We start from the raw sequence: 20,105 nt of genomic DNA on the forward strand, positions 1-20,105 counted from the left end.
ATGAATGAATTAATGATGATCTCAAAGACTCTCTGACTTTGCCATTTTTAGCAACTGTCAAAGCCCGTGTAAGTAGAACATACTCTGTCTTGAGTCTTGATCGTCAATAGTGACAAATGCAATTAAAGAGCTATTCCAGGAGCAACCTTACTCTACTTTTATTTTTGTTTTCACTTCAAACGCTGACAAATTCCTTCTCTAACCTGCTAACATAATTATGTTATCAAAAATAACTAAAATGATGACCCTCAAAGCAGTTTCTTTTGCAAAAGTAAGTATAATTTACCGCGCGTGTGTGTGTGTGTGTGTGTGTGTGTGTGCGCGCGTGCGCGCGTGTGTGTATAGAGAGAGAGATATTATGCATGTAAGGTGTTTACTTTGAAATGCTAAATATAAGTAATCTTAAATAAGTTATTTAAAATAAGTACAATTTACTTTATAAAACAAATGCTAAAATGAATATATCCAGACCTATTTCCTGCCCATGGCAGAATGGGATACTACTCAAAAAGTTAGCAAATGTTCCCCTTAATATTGCTGCATCCCTTCAATATCTATAGTGGGTATCTTAAAATTAAACATTTCCAAATTTATATTTTAGGGCTTTAAACTTTAAGAGGGTATGGTACAATAAAAATATATATTTGGTTTTCGGCCCTGGTTCCTGGCACAGAGCTCCTAAAACTTGTGGAATTTCCTGAGTAATAGGAATGTCTTTTGTTATTCGAAAGGAGTCCCTTTGACCACACCTGGCTTTATGCTAATGAGGTGACACTTGAGAGGCAGGGCTGGATAGCTTCAGTTTGGGGCTGGTCACCAGCAAGAACAAGCACATGCTTGGAGGGGTGGAATTTTCAACCTCATCCCCCACCTCTGGGGAGGAGAGAGGTCCTGGAGATTGATTTCAATCTCAATCACCAAGGGCCAATGATTTATCAATCATGGCTACATAATGAAACTTACATGAAAACTCTCCAACAATGACAGCTGAGGAGTTTCCAGGTTGGTAAACACATTGATGTGCTAGGAGGGTGGTAAACTCTGGGCTTCTGTGCTCTCCTACATCCATACATTTCCTTATGTGTCTCTCTCATTTGGATGTTCTTGAATTGTATCTACTCTGCTAAACTGGTAACTGCAAGTAAAGTGATTTCCTGAATTCTATGAGTTGTTTTAGTGAATTATCAAACTTGAGAAGGGGGTCACAGGAATCCTCGAATTTGTGGTGTGTTTGGGTAGCCTGGGCACCAGGTTTGTGACTGGTGTCTGAAGTGGGAACAATCTTGTGGAACTGAGCCCTTAAACTATGGGACCTAAATTAACTCTGGGTAGTTCGTGTCAGAATTTAATTTGGATTGTTGAATACCCAGTTGATGTCAGAGAATTGGAGAACTGGTGTGGGAAAATGACACATATTTGGTTACAGAAAAAAAAACCATGTATAGGGTAAAGGTCTTTAGTGTTATATCCTAAGATTCAGTGAAAATGTCTGTGTTCACCCTATCAATACTCTTTATGATTTTACAGACTTACAGTCCCACAAGCTTTCATATTTCTCAAATAATTATTTAATTATTTATTATAGCTCAATTAAATTTCATGTACCAAACGAAATTTACTATTGGGCTTGGGGAAAGAGTGAATTACATAGAAAATTTCTGCCATTACCTGACTTAACTTGTCTAATTATGAAATTAAAGCCTTCCAACCCTTGAAGTTCTGTAGAGCAGGAGGGATGATGGTGAGCTGGGGCCCGACCAGCAGAGCAGGTGACCATTACCCCAGGGAGTGACTGATGGGAGAAAAGGGCTGAAGGTGAGGCATGGGGAGAGAATGGGGATTTGGGGTAACCATCCTGAAGGACTGAACTTAGGCAAGAAGTCTTGAGAGAAGGAAGCAGCAGTTTTGGGTAAGTTCATCGTATTGTGCTCTTTCCAATCTTTCCTGTAACTGATGCTCAAATGTTAGAACAGAGGCATGCGCCATGAGGTGTCTCCCAAAGCCTCCTGGGTTTGAATCTCATCTCATCAGACTATACCAAGCTGTCCACCAATCCAGTCATTCCCCTTCATTTATCCACGCTTGGAACTCCTCTCTCACTGATATTTTCCCTAAGATGTTATCAGTCTTCATTCTTCATTTCAATATACATGTTTATGATCTTCCCAGCACCAAGGCCTTTCAGTTCCTTGTTCTTGTCTCTAAAGATCTTGCCCTTCGCCTACCTCAGTACCCAATCCCATGTCATTATCAATAACTGTAACCTCCCCTGATCCCATACTCTTAAATCCATGTATCTCATTCTCTGACCATCACCTCCTATCTGGTGTCCAGCCTCCAACAATCCTTTGGCCCCAATATTCCTTTGATTCTCTGTCTATTCTTTGATTCTTTGTCTTCATGGACGTTAGTCTCCTAGGTCCTCACTGCCCTCCTCATGATCCAGCTGAAATTCCATGGTAAATCTTTTAATTACCTTCTCACACGTCTCAACTCTCTAATCCAATTTGTCATATTCACTTTGTAAAACCTCAACCCTGGAAAAACCTAACTCTTCCTACTCTGGGCCTATACCTGGCAACTGAATTTGGCTGGAGAAAACAACAACCTGCTGGTGGGTCTCACTTTGAATTCATGACCACAGATCTCAAGTGGGGCTCTTAATGCTGCCAGCAGGGAAGTGAGCAGCCTGCACTTCCCTGCTGTATTTACTCCTCCAGTCTTCCTGGCAAACACCTCATACCTTCTGTTTATTCCTCAAACCTCCAACACCTTCTCCCAGATGATGGTCTTGCTTCCTATTTTATTGAGAAAATGGAAGCAATCAGAAAAGGACTCCTGCAGATCCCCATCTATCTATATCTGGATGCAAGTGTGTGTGTATAGATATATGTACCTACCAACATCACCACCCATGGTCTCTGCCCTCCTGCCTGTTGCTGCAGATGAACTGCCTGAAACTACCCTTGGCCTGCTTGAGGACATTGCTTTAAAGATTCTCTGTCCTACATGATCATATTCCCCTCTCTGCTGGATCAATCCCATCAACAGAGAAACAACTGACAAGTCTCACTTCTAAACTCCTCTCTTGGCCATACTTCTGCCTCTAGCTAGTGCCCTATTTCTCTGTTCCTGTTTATAATAAAACTTGAACAAGTTGCCTGTATTTCTGTCTCCAAGTATTTTTTCCCACTCTCTTCTAACCCACTCCAAAGAGGCTCTCATCTCCAATGCTCCACTTAAAATGCTCTTGTAAAAGTCACCAATGACTTCCATGCTGCTTAATCTAATGGCCTGGTCTCAGTTCTCATCTTATTTACCAGCTGCATTTGAAATAGCTGGTCATTCTTTCCTCCTGGAAGCCCTCTGTGCAGTTGGTACCCAGAATGCCACACTCTGTTGGTTTTCCTCCTGTCTCACTGGTTGCTCTCTCTCAGTCCCATTTGCTGTTCCTCTTCCTCTGCCCAACCCCTTAGCATTGGGGAGCACAAGGGCTCAGTCCTTAGAACTCTTGCCTCGCTCCCTTGTCTCATCCAGCCTCATAGTCCTTAAAGACTATATTATTAATGTGTTGATGACTCCAGAATTCACATTTCTACACCAGACCTCTCTCCTCTGAACTCTGGACTCTTACATTCAACTGCCCACTCAACATTTTCATTTTTATATTGAATAGGCAACTAAAGTTAATAAGTCTGAAAGTGACCTCCTGATCTTCCCCTCAAAAACAAAATATCTACTTTACCCACAATCTTCCTCAACTCAATTGCTGGAAACTCCATGCTTCCATTTGCTCATGCAAAACTCCTGGAGTTATTTTTAATTCTCCTCTTTTCTCTCATTCACAATCTGGAAATTCCAAGGGCTCTACTTTCAAAACAGACCCACAATCTGATAACTTCTGTCAACCTTCACTGCCACCACCCTGGCTTGGGCCACCATCACATTTTTTTTTTTTTTTAAATTGTGGTAAAGTGCATATAACATAAAATTTGCCATGAGTGATGTTTAGTACATTCACAATGTTGTGCAACTACTATCACTATCTAGTTCCAGAACATCATCATCACCCCAAAAGGAAACCCCAATCCCATTAAGCAGTCTCTCCCCATTACTCCCTCCCTCCAGCCCCTGGCAGGCTAATCTGCTTTCTGTCTCTGTGGATCACCATCAACTCTGGTCTGGATCATCGGAGCTTTCCACTGGTCTTCTCACTTCCTCATTTGTACCCTCCTGCCCTCGACTGGGTGCTCAAAGACTAAATGAGATCACATCATGGATTTGCTCAAAATCTCCACTGGCTCACTCAGGGTAAAAGCCATAATCCTCACAGTGGCCTCCAAGGCCTGCACCCTTGGCCCCATGCTGCCTCTCCAATGTCCCTATGCTCTCCCCCTGCCTCACTCTGCTCCAGCTACACTGGCCTCCTTGGGATCCTTGAACATCCCAAACACACTCCTTCTCCAGGGCTTGCACCAGACGTTTCCTCTTCCTGAAACACCCGTGTCCCAGACCTTTATGGTTCCCAACATCACTTCCTTCAGGTCTTTGCTCAAATGTTGCTTTCTTAATAACATCTTATTTAAAAAAACTGCAACTCCACCCTACCTGGCACTCCTAATTTCCCTCACCCTGCTCTGTATAATGTACTTATATGTGTTGTTTATCGTCTATGCTCCCCTACCCCTGGAGTGAAAGCTCCCTGGGCCAGAGAACGTTGTCTTTTCTGTTCTTTCCTATTGCCCAACGTCTAGAACAGTGCCTGGCACACAGTCAAGCAGTACGAGTTGAACAGATCTGTGAGTGAACTGCAGAGGGGCAGAAGTGGGTCACTCCTACCCTTATTTAACCAACTCCCTCTGCCCTGTGGTAGCCTGCAAGGATGGAGGGGGTGGCCACATGCCACAGAGAATCACTGGTTAAGGACAGCACTGCCCAGAGGTCCAACACAGAGACTATTGGTGGTGGGAAGCGGACAGGTGGCAGCAGCTATCACCTCCCTTCCTCTCACCATTAACACAACCCAGCACCATCTTTCCATCCTATTCTGTTGCCCAAATTAGCCCCAGAGAGGGGCAGATGGGCCCCCGAGTCTCCCCCACACCTGCTGTTGTCCACATAGCGGATCAATATGGGGTAGAAGGCGTAGAGATCCCTGCAGAGGACCGCGAACTCATCCAGGATGAGGAGCTCCGCCTCCTGGGTGTCCCCTCTGCCGTCGGCTTTCAGCTGCTCCTCCTCCTGCACGGTCTTGACGGCCTTTTTCTTCAGCTTCTCCAGAGTCGGGATGAAGTGGCTTCTCAGCAGGTCAGGCCTGGCTTTGCTGATGATTGGCTGGGTGTACACTGCGTTTGCAAACAAAGGGCTTCCCTCTCATTTCCATATTATGAGAATTGATGAAAATGAAAGAAGTGACCCTGAAAGGTGAGGCTGTGGAAAGCCATCAACTCAGGATGGCACCTGCCCCTTGTTCCCCTCCCTGATCTTCCCCTTGGCACTTCCTTCTCATAAAGCTGCCTTGGGGGTTGGGGTACCAGGGCCACTATACAAGCAGGTCCCTAATTCCCCCTGCTCCCCAGGCCATAAGGAGGCCACCCCTGAACATGGCCCAGGCCACACCTCTTAGCTCTTCATAATAGGCTATCTTGGATAATTTTGTAGTGTATTCATGTTGGTTTGGGCTCACTAGCTAGATTTTAAACTCCCTGAAGGGAGCATTTCATTCATGATAACCGGTACTGTGCTGAGCCAAGGGTAGGCACTCAATATATGATTTCTGGTTATTTTGCAGAAAAATCTGTTGTTAAAAGCACACTGACCCAACCACTGTTCTCAGCCCTCAATACTTGAGAACTGCCAACCTACTTCCTGGAAGCTCCTCTGGGTCCTGAGGGAGGCAGATAACGCTCCCATCAGCTATAAATGATTGGAGAGAGGCTGGGCCTCTCAACTAGAAGTTGAAAAGCAGCAACAAGCAATCAGTGGGGCTACAGTTTTTGCCTCTGTGAAGAGAATGATAAAACCCTACATGTCTTACCCTATTTCTTATATCCTACTTATTAAATATTAGTTATCCTATTAGACCAATGGAATAGCATATCTTTCCTAAAGATCAAAATCAAAGTAATTATAAGAAAAAATAAGTGAAATAAAATGAGTTAGGGTCATGAACTATCGACAGTGTACACTGAAATGTGTACTTCAGTTTCTTTAGCTTAGGGTAATTCAATTGGAATGCCCTACATTCCAGCAATTTTTCTTTTTAATCTACCTTTCCCTTATTTTTTACTTTTATAAAAAAGACAGTTTTAGAGAAGGTAAAGGCAGCTTTCTGATGAAATGCATTCACCAAGGAGTTGTGACTTGTTAGCTTTCACTGAGGTCTGCTTTGAATATACAATTAGAATGGCTGTACTTGATGTGGGCAATTTGGGGTTACTATTTAAAATCAACTTTGTTTAGTCACCAGGAATTAAGTGGCCTGATGGAATGAGATCTGGGTTCACCTGTGGAATAACAGGCCAAAGTTTGTTTCCATCTGTGCCCCTCATGCTGTGACATTTTTCTTCTCTGCACCCCTAGGGAGGTAAAGGAGCAGGTTTTTGATCTCCTTCCTTTCCTTAATCAAATTCTTTTGATTAGCTCCTAAATTAGAGCTCATCAAAACATTGCCTTATGGTTAAGAACATTTTAGAGCTCCTGGGTAAGAGAGGAATACCAACTCTATTTACTTATATGTTCACAGACGCCTATGTCATCTAGCAGCCATCAGCGCCCAAAATATTTATAATTTTGATCTCAGTTCATTTCTGAGACAGGAAGGGGGCAGGAACTTTTCTTCCTTGGTCTTGTAGAATGATATCTATTCATTTATTCAGGAAAGTAAATACCCGGTGTTGGGTTAATAGCTGCCATTAGCTTAGCCATTGCATTTCATGATCCGGGAGATTATATGGGTGAAGCTGTTACCAGGGAGTCTACTATCTAAATTGTAGGCCCACCAAAAACAATGACTTTGTCTTAGCTTCCATCTCCTTGGACTCTAGCTTGACACTAAATATCTGTGGTTTCCTGACTATGAAAACCATGGTTATTCATTTTCCAAGCCTATCTTTTTTTTTGAGGTTGCTTCAAAAACAGAAAATTGGCTAAAAACATTAAGAGCCTACTGCATGCAAGGAATTTGAGAGGGATACAAAAGAAAGAAAAAGCAAAAACGAAGCGCTGCTACCATGAGCCTACATGAGAGTGTGTCTTAGAAAGTACAAAGTGAAATACAAATGCAGAGTGGCATTAAGAAACTTACAGTGCAGCCCGGGTGTGAGTTTTATACATGTGGAAAACACACAGGATTACTTACCAAGAAAATTATGGACAGTTATTACTGTAAGAGCAAATGAGATTCTTAAGTACCAAAAACAAATAAAGCAATGCTCATTGGACTCCAGTGGAGTTTATTAAGAAGGGTTTCCTAGAGATTTGAGGGGCCAGGATTGGTATGGGCGTAGACAGGAGCATCTGCTCCAGGAAGCTTTTCTAGGGAATACGTCAATTCCTTTTCTTGTTAAGCAAGTGGGGTGAGGTAGAGATGGGTGTGGGAGTGGGAGTGGGGAGGTTTAAATATAGAATAGAGCTTGCTCAACACCATGATGGAATTAATAACAGAGATGAAAAGAGAACCTAGCTCTCTTGGTCCCTGGCTGGGGCAACTGGAAAGAAAAGGCCCTGGTACCTGCGATGCGCTTCATCCAGGAGGCTTCCTCGATGCCCAGGTTGTTGTTAATGATCTTCAGAATGTCGCCCAGGATGAGACTGAGGTGTTCAGAGGTGACCTTGGTGCAGCAGGGCCCTGTGCTGGGGGGCAGGTTCTCGGGCCCCCGCTCCCACCAATAGGACAGGTAGTTGCAGATCATGGGCAAGACCACCTCGATGACGTGTGGCATCTCCATGTACCGGGCCCCTGACTCGGCTAGGTCATTGATTTCCTTCATCAGGTCTTCCAGCTGGGGGATGTCAGGACACATCTCTTCCACCGTGTCTGGCATCCCCATAACTGACCAAGAGGGAACAGGAAGAATAAAGGGACAGTAATTCAAAAGCACAATGGGTGCAAAGCTTCTCTCCCTCTGCCCCACCCTTCTTTTGGTTTTTAGATATAAATTTCCAGAGCCTCATAGGAGCAAGCATGGATGCAGAGTAGCTTTTGTCCTCCAGCTGCTTGTGAACTGACTACAGCTTCCAGAGGCTGTGTTATCTTCCTAGATGTCATACTGAGGTTGAAACATTTAAACATATGGTTAAAGGAACACAACAGGACACGGCTGAGGGATAGTTCATAAGACTTCTGTGTGATAAAGCCAGTCTCTTAGCTTCTCCCTTTTGGCCTGCCTGCTTAGGCTTTAGTGTGGCCACTGCAGGAAAGGCAGTGATCAGAGGAGAAAAGCAACCGATCAGTGTTTGATTGCCAAGTCTTAGTTCAAACACCTGGATCACATCTGTACTGTTTAGAAAAGGAAAAAGAAAATCCTCTTATCAAATATTCCTTCAGCTGGACCAGAGACAATAATACTTTCCAGCCAACTGAAATTTGGGGAGAAAAAATATCACACATGCATTGATTTCTGCCTTCACAATAGAAATTATGGGTGACCTGAGGTGACTTAATTGAATTTCTGCAAATCACTTAAACTTTTTTGTTTCTGAAGGTTTATTTACAAGGAATAGTGAATTAGCCCTATCTTTTCCTCATTCTGAATGATTGAGGTCACTTCACTGGATGAGGACAGACAGGATGAAGGGGCAACAGACAGGGTTCAACATTAAACCAGGGAGGGTTGTCAGATACATGAATTGGAAGCAGAAGAAGTGCTCCCCTTAAAGTAGAGGACATTCTTTCGTGCAAGACAGGAGGAAGACCAGAAGCACCCTGAGGTTCCTGACAGGTGAAAAGATAACAAGGGCTTTGAGTGGAGGGCTGGGTGACAGTTCTGAATAAGAACCACAAGCCCAAAGCTTTGCATATGTATCCGTTGAGCTAATTGCTCCCTACACAATCTGTCTGGGCCCACGAAGCAGATCATATGCATACTTCATCCTCAGATCAAACTTCTCAAACTGGGGCTAAAGCATCAAGCACTGAAGGAGCTAGGCAGTCCACGAAGCCACAGGAAAAATGAGGAGAGTTTTCTCAGAATATCAGTATCACTGGGAAGATTTGAGAAAATTATTTTTGACATTAGGAGTAAAATGCAAAGTTCTCATCAATTTCCAGAGATAAAGCAGAAGACTTTAAATAAAATTTTATGTTTAGTGCACTGGGGTATGCCTGCAGGTTCCCCTTTGCCATTAGAGTCACTGCTGGCTTAAATTTCTCTTCTCTATGGATTTTAGATCCATAGGCATTGAAGGAGTAACAAATAAAAGAGGCTTAACCAATTTCCTTGGCCTTTAGGAATACTGGCCAATTGAAAGGGATTGTTTTGATGTCTCTCATGGTTGTACTGCTGGGAGCAGAATAATCCTGGCTATCTTGGACAGAATGAATCTGCAGCTGAGACAAGTGGCTCTACTGGGATCGAATGTACAGTTGCAAAGCAATGGACCCAGAACAGCCTCTGTGCTATGGGACAGGCCCAGTGAAGTCCTATCACTTTTGCCCTAGTGATGACTTTCTGTTGCTATCACTATAGCCTTTTGGTGGGTAGAAGGCTAAAGATCTCTTTTCCTTAGAAGTCAGGAGTGGACCAACGTCTTTTAAAATCCAGACAATTTAGAAGGACTAACAGCATGAAAAACAAAGAACCCTGAAATCCTATGATTTACAGTGGAAGGAAATTATATGGGTCACATATGGTCCATTGCCAATGTCGGTCATTTGCAGAGAATGAGTCTGTCTTGTATCTTGCAGCAGTCATGGGAGTCTGGGGAGACTGTCGCAAAGTAATTTTACACGTACACTCTCAGAGTAAATAGGTAAAGACAGAGAAGTCAAACTTTCTACTTTGTGGTTCTACACACAGAATAATGCCAACTGCCACAGATGCAACTGAAGTGTACAATTATTTGCCATAAGATTATAGATGAGAAGGCTCAGGTGTGTGTGTTTAAATGTCACACAGACAATATGTTATCATGGATGCTTTTTTTTTCCTGATTAAGAAAAACTTGTTTAAGGTTGCTGCTCTGGAGTCATTATAATGACCTTTAAATGTTATTTATATATAATTGGTCCTTAGGTGGAACAAACATTTGCTGTTTGGAAGATGTTTTGTACTTCAAATGCCACATGATAAACCCACAGAATGAACCCTGCTGAGTTACCTACCTGAAAAACAGCCTTGGCTGGGTCATATTATAATCAGATACAAGACTGGGGGGAATCATTAGAATCATTGTCCTTCCATATTCCAGATCCATGGTTCTCAAAGTGGGGTCCTCCTACCAGTAGCATCAGCATCACCTGGAAACTGACTAAAAATGCAAATTCTTGGGCCCGTTCCAGATCTACTGAATTAGAAAATCTAGGGGTAGGGCTCAGCAGTCCTTAACAAGCCTCCCAAGTGATTCTGATGCATGTCAGAGTCCAAGAACCACTGGCTTAGATTCTGAAGTCCTATTTTTTTCACCTAGCAGCTGTTTCCTCAGGAAGACAGCATCAAAGAGCATCACCTCGTTGCAATACAGGCAGATGGCTTACATTGGAATTGGGCCTCTTTTCCATTTGGTTGATTATTCCAACGTGGTATGAAAGGAAAGAAAACTGGCTGGTGATAAGATGTTTTGATCAATCCTATATTTGATTAATAGACCACTGCCAGACATAACTAAGGATTTATCTAGTTTTGAATAACTGGCACATGGCAGTATTAAATCTTTTCTAGGCATATCTTAATAACTTTTGGATGAGTAGGAAAATGCTCCAGGATCCTATAGGGCATCGAAGATACTAACATGAGTAACTATGCTGGCAAAGCACCAAGTGTCGATTAATGGAGATGCCCAATTGACTGAAGCCTTGATAAATGAGTTCATACTGTATTTCTAAACCACAGGCTCACATCATTTATCACCCTATATATTCCTCTCCTTCCTTAACCCTCTGGCTACCCACTTTATAATGAATGAAGTCTACATTCTTACAGCCCAGTAAGCCATCAGTCATCCTCTGGCTCCCGATAAGCCTGGTTATCCCAGAATACGTAATCATCCACATGCTACTTTTCAAGAGGCATACACATGGTCAGCATCCACTTATCGCTGATTAATCCAGTGATGACAAACATGGGCTCAGGGCACTTGAGCAGAGACCCATAGTATGTTACTAATGGATAAAGGACTGTGTGGTCTCTAATCACAATGTCTCTTTTCTTCCTTTGGAGCAGGCAATGATGGATACTTTTAAAATTTATGACCATGTTGTATTAAATCAATACAAAGGTATATAAAATGAGAAGGAATGTTTTTCAAAGAGCCCTTGGGAAGGGGAACAGTAGAAGGAAGTCATTCCCTTCCCTCCCAAAGCTACTCTAGGTGCTCCTCTGCCTTTGCCATAGCCTCATTTTGCCCTGCTACTGTGCCTCTAGGATCTGAAGAGCAGAGGTGGTTTCTCTTTGCCAAGGTGCAGCTCTACGCAGTGCTGATATAGAGACAAAGAGAGACTATTTCTCAAGTCACAGTTGGGAGTAGAATAAATGTATAAAGATCCAGGACTGTCATGATGGCCCTATGTCCCTTTGGAGCTAGGGAGCAACACTTGGGCTGGCATTTGCCTGACTTCTCAACTTCATTAAAGTCTGCTGTGTTGCTCAGCTCCCACTTTCAAAGCAAGCTGTGACTCATTTGGAATCAGGACTGGACAGAAAAAAACAAGGTTGGAAATACATTTTTTGCTAATCTCAAAGGGGAGAAAGGGTGAGATGAGGTCAAAAAGGTTGGGGAAAGATGAATTTACAGATTTCATATGGGACTTTGGAAAGTCGAGGCGTCTTGGCAATGCTTCTCTCTTGACTAGTTCTGAGAGCACTAGTCTCCACTGTATTCTAGCTCAGTAAAGAATTTTATCAGCAACCTTATCTAAGTGGGCCTGGTGATCATTTCTGGGGCAATGCACTCCCCTTATCAGAAGTAACAAGAAGCAAACAGCAATAAATCCGTGAAGGCTTAGCACTATGCATTCATAGATGAAAAGAACAGCAGTGGCCAAGGAAAGTGTGGTATGAACCCGCTTTCTCTCAGAACACTTCTCCCTTAGGATCTCATGGAGTTTGAGAAAAGGGGCTTGAACTAAATGGAACTGCTATCCTGTCCAGCCATCTACTGGTACAGGATATCAATATTTTAAGAAAATATTGGTTCTGAATAGGAAGGGGTCTAGTTTAAAATCATTTACTATGGCTTTTTTTCTTGTTCTTAATATTGATTAGGCCCCCAGTATGGTGATTTTTGCTTCAGAACACATCAAATCATTGTAGTTACTTCTAGTTAGAGTCCAAGCTTGATTCAGGGCTTCTACTTGAAGCTCCTCTGTTCTATTCTATCGCCCTTAATTAGGGTCACAATCCAGATGTCAGGGCCCTCCCTTCCACCCCCGAGAACCTGCCTTGGATTTTAGTTCTAGGTTATTATAGAAGACACAGTGGAAAGCTTTTTCTGTAAAGGGCCAAATGGTAAATATTTTAGGCATTGCAGGGCAGCCTTTGCTGCCTCTTCTCAACTCTGCCATGGTAGTGCTAAAGCAGCCACAGACAATCTGTAAACAAGTAGGTGTGGTTACGTTCCAATAAAACTTTATTTACAAAAATAGGCAGGGGGCCAGATTTGCCCTGTGGCCACAGTTTGTGACTACTGTTATAGAACTGAGTGAAGGAATTATCCTTCTTGTGTAATTTCAGTTCCTTCTGGAATTTTTCTATGTCTCATCTTCCATGCACGTGGAGAATATGTGGTCGGCATCCTTAGAAACACAGCCTCTCCATGGACTTGAAGAGTATAATTAGGCTATTAGTGTGGATGTGCCTCTGCTGATGCCATTCTTGAGAGGAACTGCAAAATACAGTCACATCCCAATGTGCAAAATGGGGAGACCCAGGGCAGACAAGAGATCTTCGGGTCTTAGGATGGAAGGGATTTAGAAATCAACTACACTGTTTCCCCATTTTACAGAAGAGAAAACCAAAACCTAATGATTGCAAAGTCTTGCCTGTGCACATTTCTCCGATAAGAGAGAGATAGATCTAGTTCGTAACTCTGACCTCCTGGCCTCTTCAGACCACGTAAAACAACAGTGCTGCAGGCCTGCTGCTCCCTGCCTGAGTGGCCTTCCCGGTTGCTCTCCTCTCAGCACGTGAATGGGTTGATGACCTTTGTGGGAAGATACTTACTAGACCTCTCTCTGGGGGTTTTGGTGTTGAAGACTGAGAGTGGATTGTAGCGGTTAAGGGTGGGCTCCAGGAATGCCACTGGTATGGCAGCTGCCAGTGAGGCCAGACATTCTCCAAGGGCAGGACGTTGCCTGGAAACAAAGAAGTCCATTTAGAAGTGGTGCCACCCACGTGCTGGCCCCATGCATCACAGGCCAGGCCCCTTACCCAGGATGTTTCAGGTCACTTCCCCATAAATTAATCCACTGGACATCCCTGGGCTCAGCCAGGTTGCACACACTTCTCCATCCCTTTATCTTTCTCTGGACACTGACCAATGATTTACAATAGTCTCACTACTTGGAAGCTAGCTCTTAATTGGCTAAGGTGATGTAATACACTGTGTAGCTTTGCCCCTCTCCCCTAGCATATCTGAGAGCAAGTTCTGATATCCAGATTGATATGAAACCTTCTTGTTCTCAAGATGCTTTGAAATCTTCAGTGTAATTTCTCTGTATCTATTCTCTACTATGGATGGAGCCTATGTCCACTAGTTAGAACAGTAGATAATAGGCCAAAGCACTAAGGAGACACAAGATAAAAGACCTGGCTTGCAACAGAGACAACAGTTCCTAAAGCATACTGCTTGATTTAGAGGAGAGACCTCTAATACCTATTACTCCTCTCCCACCCTTCTCCATATAATTGTGTGTCCACCATGTATTAAGGTCTGCCTTTTAAGTCTTCCTGTGAAACAAGCAAACAAACAAAAATAAAATGCTTGGGTTTTCTAGTTCAGATTCCAAGTTCTCCAACTGAGAGGACCTGTGCTTGCTGGCAGGGTAACTAAGTCTGTGAGTGTAAGGGATGGGAACCAGCAACTGGCTTCTCGAAGCAGTGCTTCTCCCTCCTAGATCTGGGCTTAGCTTTGGGACTGTATCTTGTCCGGTGCTTTCTGATGAATGAGGGACCAGAGCTATGCATCTCCCATGCATCAACATCTCTCTCTGCCACTCACGGGCATCGAAACACAGAGAGACTACACACCTGTCCTGGGAGTTACACATGTGATGTTTGCTCCCAAATATGGAGAATTTTTTTTTTTTCAAATAAATCCGTAATGTGAATCCTTTGTTAGATCAGGATATGAAGATAATGAGTGGGAAAATGCAGACAACAGTCTATAATTAAGAATTGCATGGGGCTTACAGAGTTCAATTCCATCTCATGCCTCACTTTGCCCTTCTCTGTGGCTGATCAACTCAGATTGAGCACGGATGCTGTGTATGTGAAGCCCACGAGTAGCACCCCTGGTAGCTGAGGGTGCTGAGCTGCCCCTTGGGGGATGTTACAGACTCATCATGGAGCCAACTTCCAGCTGGAGAAAGTGTACTTGGAGCCAAGAGCCAACTCGTGCCCCACAGCTGCCATTCCCTGGAAGCAGAAAGGTGTCTCTTGAGGGTCCCCTTCAGCTCCCCACTGAGACCTGCATGCAAGTCTTTGTGTTTATTACCCCTCTCTGTGACAACAGCCAATTCCAGCAGCACCAAGAAGCCAGAATGTCAAAAGCATAGATTCTCTGAAAGTGGATAACAAGCATTTACTACGGCCGGCCGGGGGCGGGGGGGGGATTTTTTTTTTACTGAAGGAGTAAGCCAGACAGTCTTAACGTTCATCCTTCAGGAGCTGGAAGTCCTTTCTCACTGAATGCAGAGCAAATATACAGCCCTGTGTTCTATATAGAACCCTGAGTCAACAATGTGATTAAATGACACATCTTTATGGACTAATCATAAGGATTAGAATTAACTTGCAACTTCGTTATAACAGAGAAATACATATATTTGAGTTGGATTAAAAATGTGATCTCAACTGGTCTTGAAAAAGTGACTGCATAAGACTGTTTAGGATAGAATCATCGGAATCTGCAGGGGGCAGCCTGGGGGTATGCAGAACTGCCCTGCTGGAGATGCAAGCTGACTCTCCAGAACTGAGAGAGGAAGGAGGGGAGAGAGTGGGTGAGTTGGCAGAAAGCTGTGTATTCCTTGGAAAACCCACTCAGTCTTCAAGTTATCAACCTTATGAAAAAGTGATCTTTTAAATTACTTTAAGGAAAAATTAATCCATGTAATTTTATTGTTATTGTCTTCTTAGGCTTGGCTTTTAGGGCACTAGTTGACAGCTTCTTTGGCCATGAAGTATTTGAATGAATAACTTTAAAATCCTGCCCCAACCAGCTACAATGCATCGACAGGTCCTCAGTCCGGCAGTCACTTCTTAGCCTTGTCCTTTTGATGAAGGTTTGACTGTTAAAATCTCCCCATCCAGGACTGCTCCAGAGGCAGAGTAGAAGCCCTTGGACAAGCAAATCCTACTGTTCCCCATGTATTCACGCTGTCCTGGGTCCCGCTGGAGGTGCCAGTGGTGGAAGACGAGGGACTGAGACCGTGGAGACTGCTGAGACCCGGTCACTCTGAGGGAGGCCCTGGCTGGTCCTGTCTCCCCCCCAATACTTTTCCTTCTCACCACCTCTTCTTCTCCATGCTTCCCTTCTCCACCAAGCTCAAGATGGTGGACAGGCATGAGAAGAGTGGCATTATTTTAACATCAGACCTGAGTGACCAGTACCCTCAGTGACAACCCAGGACAGCGAGCGCCTCTGTACATCAAATACGAGGGTCTACAAGGGGCTGTTTCTTGCTTTTTCTCAGTTAAAAGTTCCACTGTGTTTACCAACCACAGTGGCCAGTGAGGAGAACTATGGAGTTTTCTCTCAGTCTTGCCTTTTGAGGAGGAAGAGGGAAGGAGACAAACTGTGAAGGGGAAAGAAATGCCACAGGGAGAGCATCGATGAAAGAAAATTTGGGTGAAAATCAGGGGTGGCAAGGGGTAAGATCTCAAATCTGAGAGGACATTTTAGCTGGCACAGGGAGATGAGCCCAGGAAACAGAGGGGCCTGAATTGCCTTGGTGCCAAATTGACCCATTCTTCCTCTCTTTTTCTTTCACTGAAATTAAGATCATGATCTCTCAAAAGTAGATTTCTGGAAAGTTAGTCAGATACAAAGGCAATCCTTGGGGCAAAAGACAGTTGGCAAGTCTTAGTTCCCAGTGCCGCGCTGAGCAGGGCGACATGGCCCTGTCCTCTTTGATATTAATTCCTGACTAACCTGAGTCTCACCACGCTCCACAACAGGACATGTCTAGTCTGGAGCACACAGTGATGCTAATTAGCTGCTCTACCAAGAGAAATAAACAATAGCTCTCTTGGCCTAGCTGTTAAAAGTTCTGTAAAAGTAAAACCCAGAAATCTGCCAATTAATGCTCTAGCTGGGAAATATCAGCACGAATGACCTTGGCCCCGACACCAAGCAGGGATTGAGCTAGGCAAAGGAAAGCCTGCTGTTTTAAAGCTCCTCTGGTCATTAGTGCCCCGCCAGGGGGCAGTGCGGGTGTGGACCAAACATCTCCATAGTAACCCAAAGGTCTACTGGAAGAGTTTATCACTGAATATGAAAACTCCCCCTTTTTTTCCCCCTTGGTCTTAGTTCTTTCTACCTAGTATTTTTCACAAAATAGGTACTTGGTCAGTGGTGACAGACTGAAGAACGTTCACTTTGTATTTTGGTTTTGGTTACTTCCTAATTTGACAAGTAGCAAGCTTTCCTTGTCAATCTTTCGATTTTATTTCCATGGATCTGCATTTTGCCTCTTCAATGTTTATTGTTCCGAACACAGGCAAAGATGAAGTCGTCATAGTAATAATAATAATGATGCCTTACACACAAATGGTGCTTTGCGATTTTGAAAGTTCCTTGATATATATCCCAGAGGATGTTAAAAAGAGGAAATTACATGTAGCAGAGAGGCAGAAAGCACAGTGGGGGTAGGGGCAGGACACAGGTATTGATAGCAGTATTGTGACCTTAGAGGTTCAGGGAACATATGCAATGTCTAATCAGAAATAATTGGTCAAAGGGAGCTAAGCAGGATGGCTAAAGTGTGAAAAGTGGAAAATGCAGTTTTCATGTGAAATAAAACTGAGATTCAGTGTTTAATGTTACCAAGTTCCAAGCTTTGTTTTCTTGACCCATCCCCATCAAATGCTCTTTCAATTAATCAAAGCATCTCCATGTTATGGAATGCAAGTATTCCGTGGGGTTAAATGCACAAAGCCATTATCCTTCTCTGAAATTTTGTATCTGAAAACTCCGCTTGTCAATGACATTCTCAGTGTTGTCTCAATTAGAAAATATTCCAAAAGAAATATCTCTACCCTGATTCAATCAATGGCTTTCCCCATCAGAGTCAACCCTATCACCAAGGTGTCTGGAATCTTTTCTATCCATAAAGCACACTCCAGGTATAGCTGGAAACCAAATATTTAGTGTTTTCTTTATGTTCCTACAGTCATTCATTAGTCAAGGAAACTTCAGCAAAAAGTAGTAGAGAAATGGTGAGTTTATTGCACTTTTCTCCCTAGAACTCACAAGAAAAGAGGAAAAAAATTGGGAAGAAATCTGGATCTTTGCTGAAATTAGAAAATATGTGACAACTTCAAACCATAAAGTATGGACCAAATCAACTGGGAATACTGAAATGGAAACATACTTTCCATACCTTGAAGAGAGCACAGAAATCTCTGGACATAACTATGGGGGTTTTAAGAGGGACAAAAGACGAGCTATTGCTTGAAACAATGAAGATTAAGGGTGTGACCAGGCCATGAGAGAGCTGGTGGGTAACATGTGTGGGGCCAGGTTCCATATTGCAGAGTGGCAGATGGCAACAGAGTAGGGAAGAATATACATGCTTCTGCTGTTCCTATGACCTGGTCTCCAGGCCTGGAGAAACCACTGAAGGTGAGGTGGAGTTGAAGAGTGAGAAGTAACCTGCTTTGTAGCCACTGACCAGAGTTCTCTAAGTAGAGGATAAACACACATTAAATTGCTAAGCAAAAGACCTATGAGTATAGGATTCGCTGAGAGTTTCATCAACCTCTCACCTGGGCCAGCTGCTTACTTTTGTTGGGGGAGGACATCAGAGGCTGAGCGTTGGTAGGTTGCTAGGGCTAAAGGCACTGCTGATTTAGTGAGAGTTAGTTCTCAGCCGGCTTCTCAGATGTGAAGCTGCCTGCTGTTTCTTCCCCTTTCATTCTCCTCTACTTTCTTTCTTTCTCTCTCTCTCTCTCTCTCTCTCTCTCTCTCTCTCTCTCTCTCTCGCTCTCGTGCGTGCGCGCGCACACACACACACACCCCCTCTCCATTCTCGAGAACTACCAATGTACCTAACAACAAAGAAACAGATGAGAAACACATCTCAGGAAAAATTATTCAGAAAAAAGTATAGAAAAAAACCAATAGGGGCAGCTTTGACCACGGGGCTTCTGCAAGCCTTGACTTCTACCAACATGGAGAACAAAACACAAGTGCAATATTCACAGCGCCGCAGATACACAATAAACCTGGAATGAATACACGAATAATGGATAAAAGTTATATGAAGAGCAGTCTTTTTACGGTCTGACATTTCAGAGTTGACCTTTTTTTTTCCCCATGAGAAGAATGCATAAGCTTCACACAAAATTGTACAAAGAAAAACACACACACACATATGGGTGGATGTATATATACACCTATAACCAGAGAATAAGAAAAGATACTGAGGAAATATTTACTAATGCTCAATGGCAGAAATGAACTAAAAACACCTTCCCTAAGTGAAATTCAGTATTAACTGAAAAAAGTGCTGTTGATTTTCCTATTGATGTGGTATATATGTGGTTAAAACTTTTGTCTGCCCAGTTCCTATTCCTAAACGACAAAACTATTTATCCATATTTGATGTAAAACAATAAGGAAAACTAGACAATTATAAGGACTCAAAATCATAATCAAAACAAATTTAATCATTCGTTCCTCAACTAATTCTTGAACTCTGTAAGCTATTTGGAAGCTGTGATGATGAAGAAAAAGACATTTCTTCAACACGTTTTCGTCTCTAGTACATGATTTCAAGTCATTAGTTCTTTAGCTCTTGAAGGACCCAAAGTGTTTTCTGGGTCTTTATTGAGAAATTGCAATTGGAATGTATATAAGTTCTGACATGAAACAAGGGCTTATGGTTAGTTTGTTTGATAAACATCATAAGTAGAGGTAGCACACGGAAAGTAGATACCAAGGGATGTTTAGATTAAGAATTTTAAGCACAGACTGAATTCTTTCCAGTTTGCTTGTTTGAAAAGGCAAAAAAAGAAAAAGAAAGTCTTCCAAGGATAAGATTAAGCCCAGAGTTTTGATAATACTGTTTATCCTTCCAATCTTCCCCACGGATTAAACACAACGACAACACATGGCATCTGATGCTGAAAAGCAAGGGGTCGCCAAAGGCCCCCCTGTGACAGGCAGATCAGAGGGGCAAAGCTAGAACCCAAGCATCTCTGCCAATAAACGTGTTCAGATTATTGACCAGCATTGCTGCTACCAAAGTGTGCACTTCTTTAAAACTCTAGTTAATCTGACAGCTGAGACTGGTAGAGGTCCAGGGTTGTATCACACAGAAACTCATTAAACACTAAAGCAACTGCCTCATGTCCCCTGAGCTTCTCAGCAGGCTTTAACCGCAGGAACTCTGGAAGCTATTTGGAAGCTGTGACTCTGAAGAAACAGACATATCTTCAACATTTTTTGGTTATGAGCGCATGATTTAGGTTGGCTATACTGCTCCTCCCGCCACATACGTCCACCAG

The 20,105-nt window shown here is 43.1% G+C and overlaps 1 protein-coding gene across 1 annotated transcript in view; it reads right to left on the reverse strand.

Annotated features, from left to right (window-relative positions):
• The window catches only part of RYR3 (ryanodine receptor 3), a 393,465-nt gene that overhangs the window by 63,463 nt on the left and 309,897 nt on the right, over positions 1-20,105 (reverse strand). Inside the window, exons 63-65 of the mRNA XM_012649115.1 lie at positions 13,380-13,510; positions 7,733-8,053; positions 5,105-5,345 (exon numbers count right to left, since the gene is read on the reverse strand). Of these exons, the coding sequence (XP_012504569.1) occupies positions 5,105-5,345; positions 7,733-8,053; positions 13,380-13,510 (693 nt within the window). The remainder of the gene's footprint in view (positions 1-5,104; positions 5,346-7,732; positions 8,054-13,379; positions 13,511-20,105) is intronic.

Source organism: Propithecus coquereli, unplaced genomic scaffold, assembly GCF_000956105.1.
Source record: "Propithecus coquereli isolate 6110/MARCELLA unplaced genomic scaffold, Pcoq_1.0 Scaffold3, whole genome shotgun sequence".
Taxonomy (NCBI): Eukaryota; Metazoa; Chordata; class Mammalia; order Primates; family Indriidae; genus Propithecus; species Propithecus coquereli.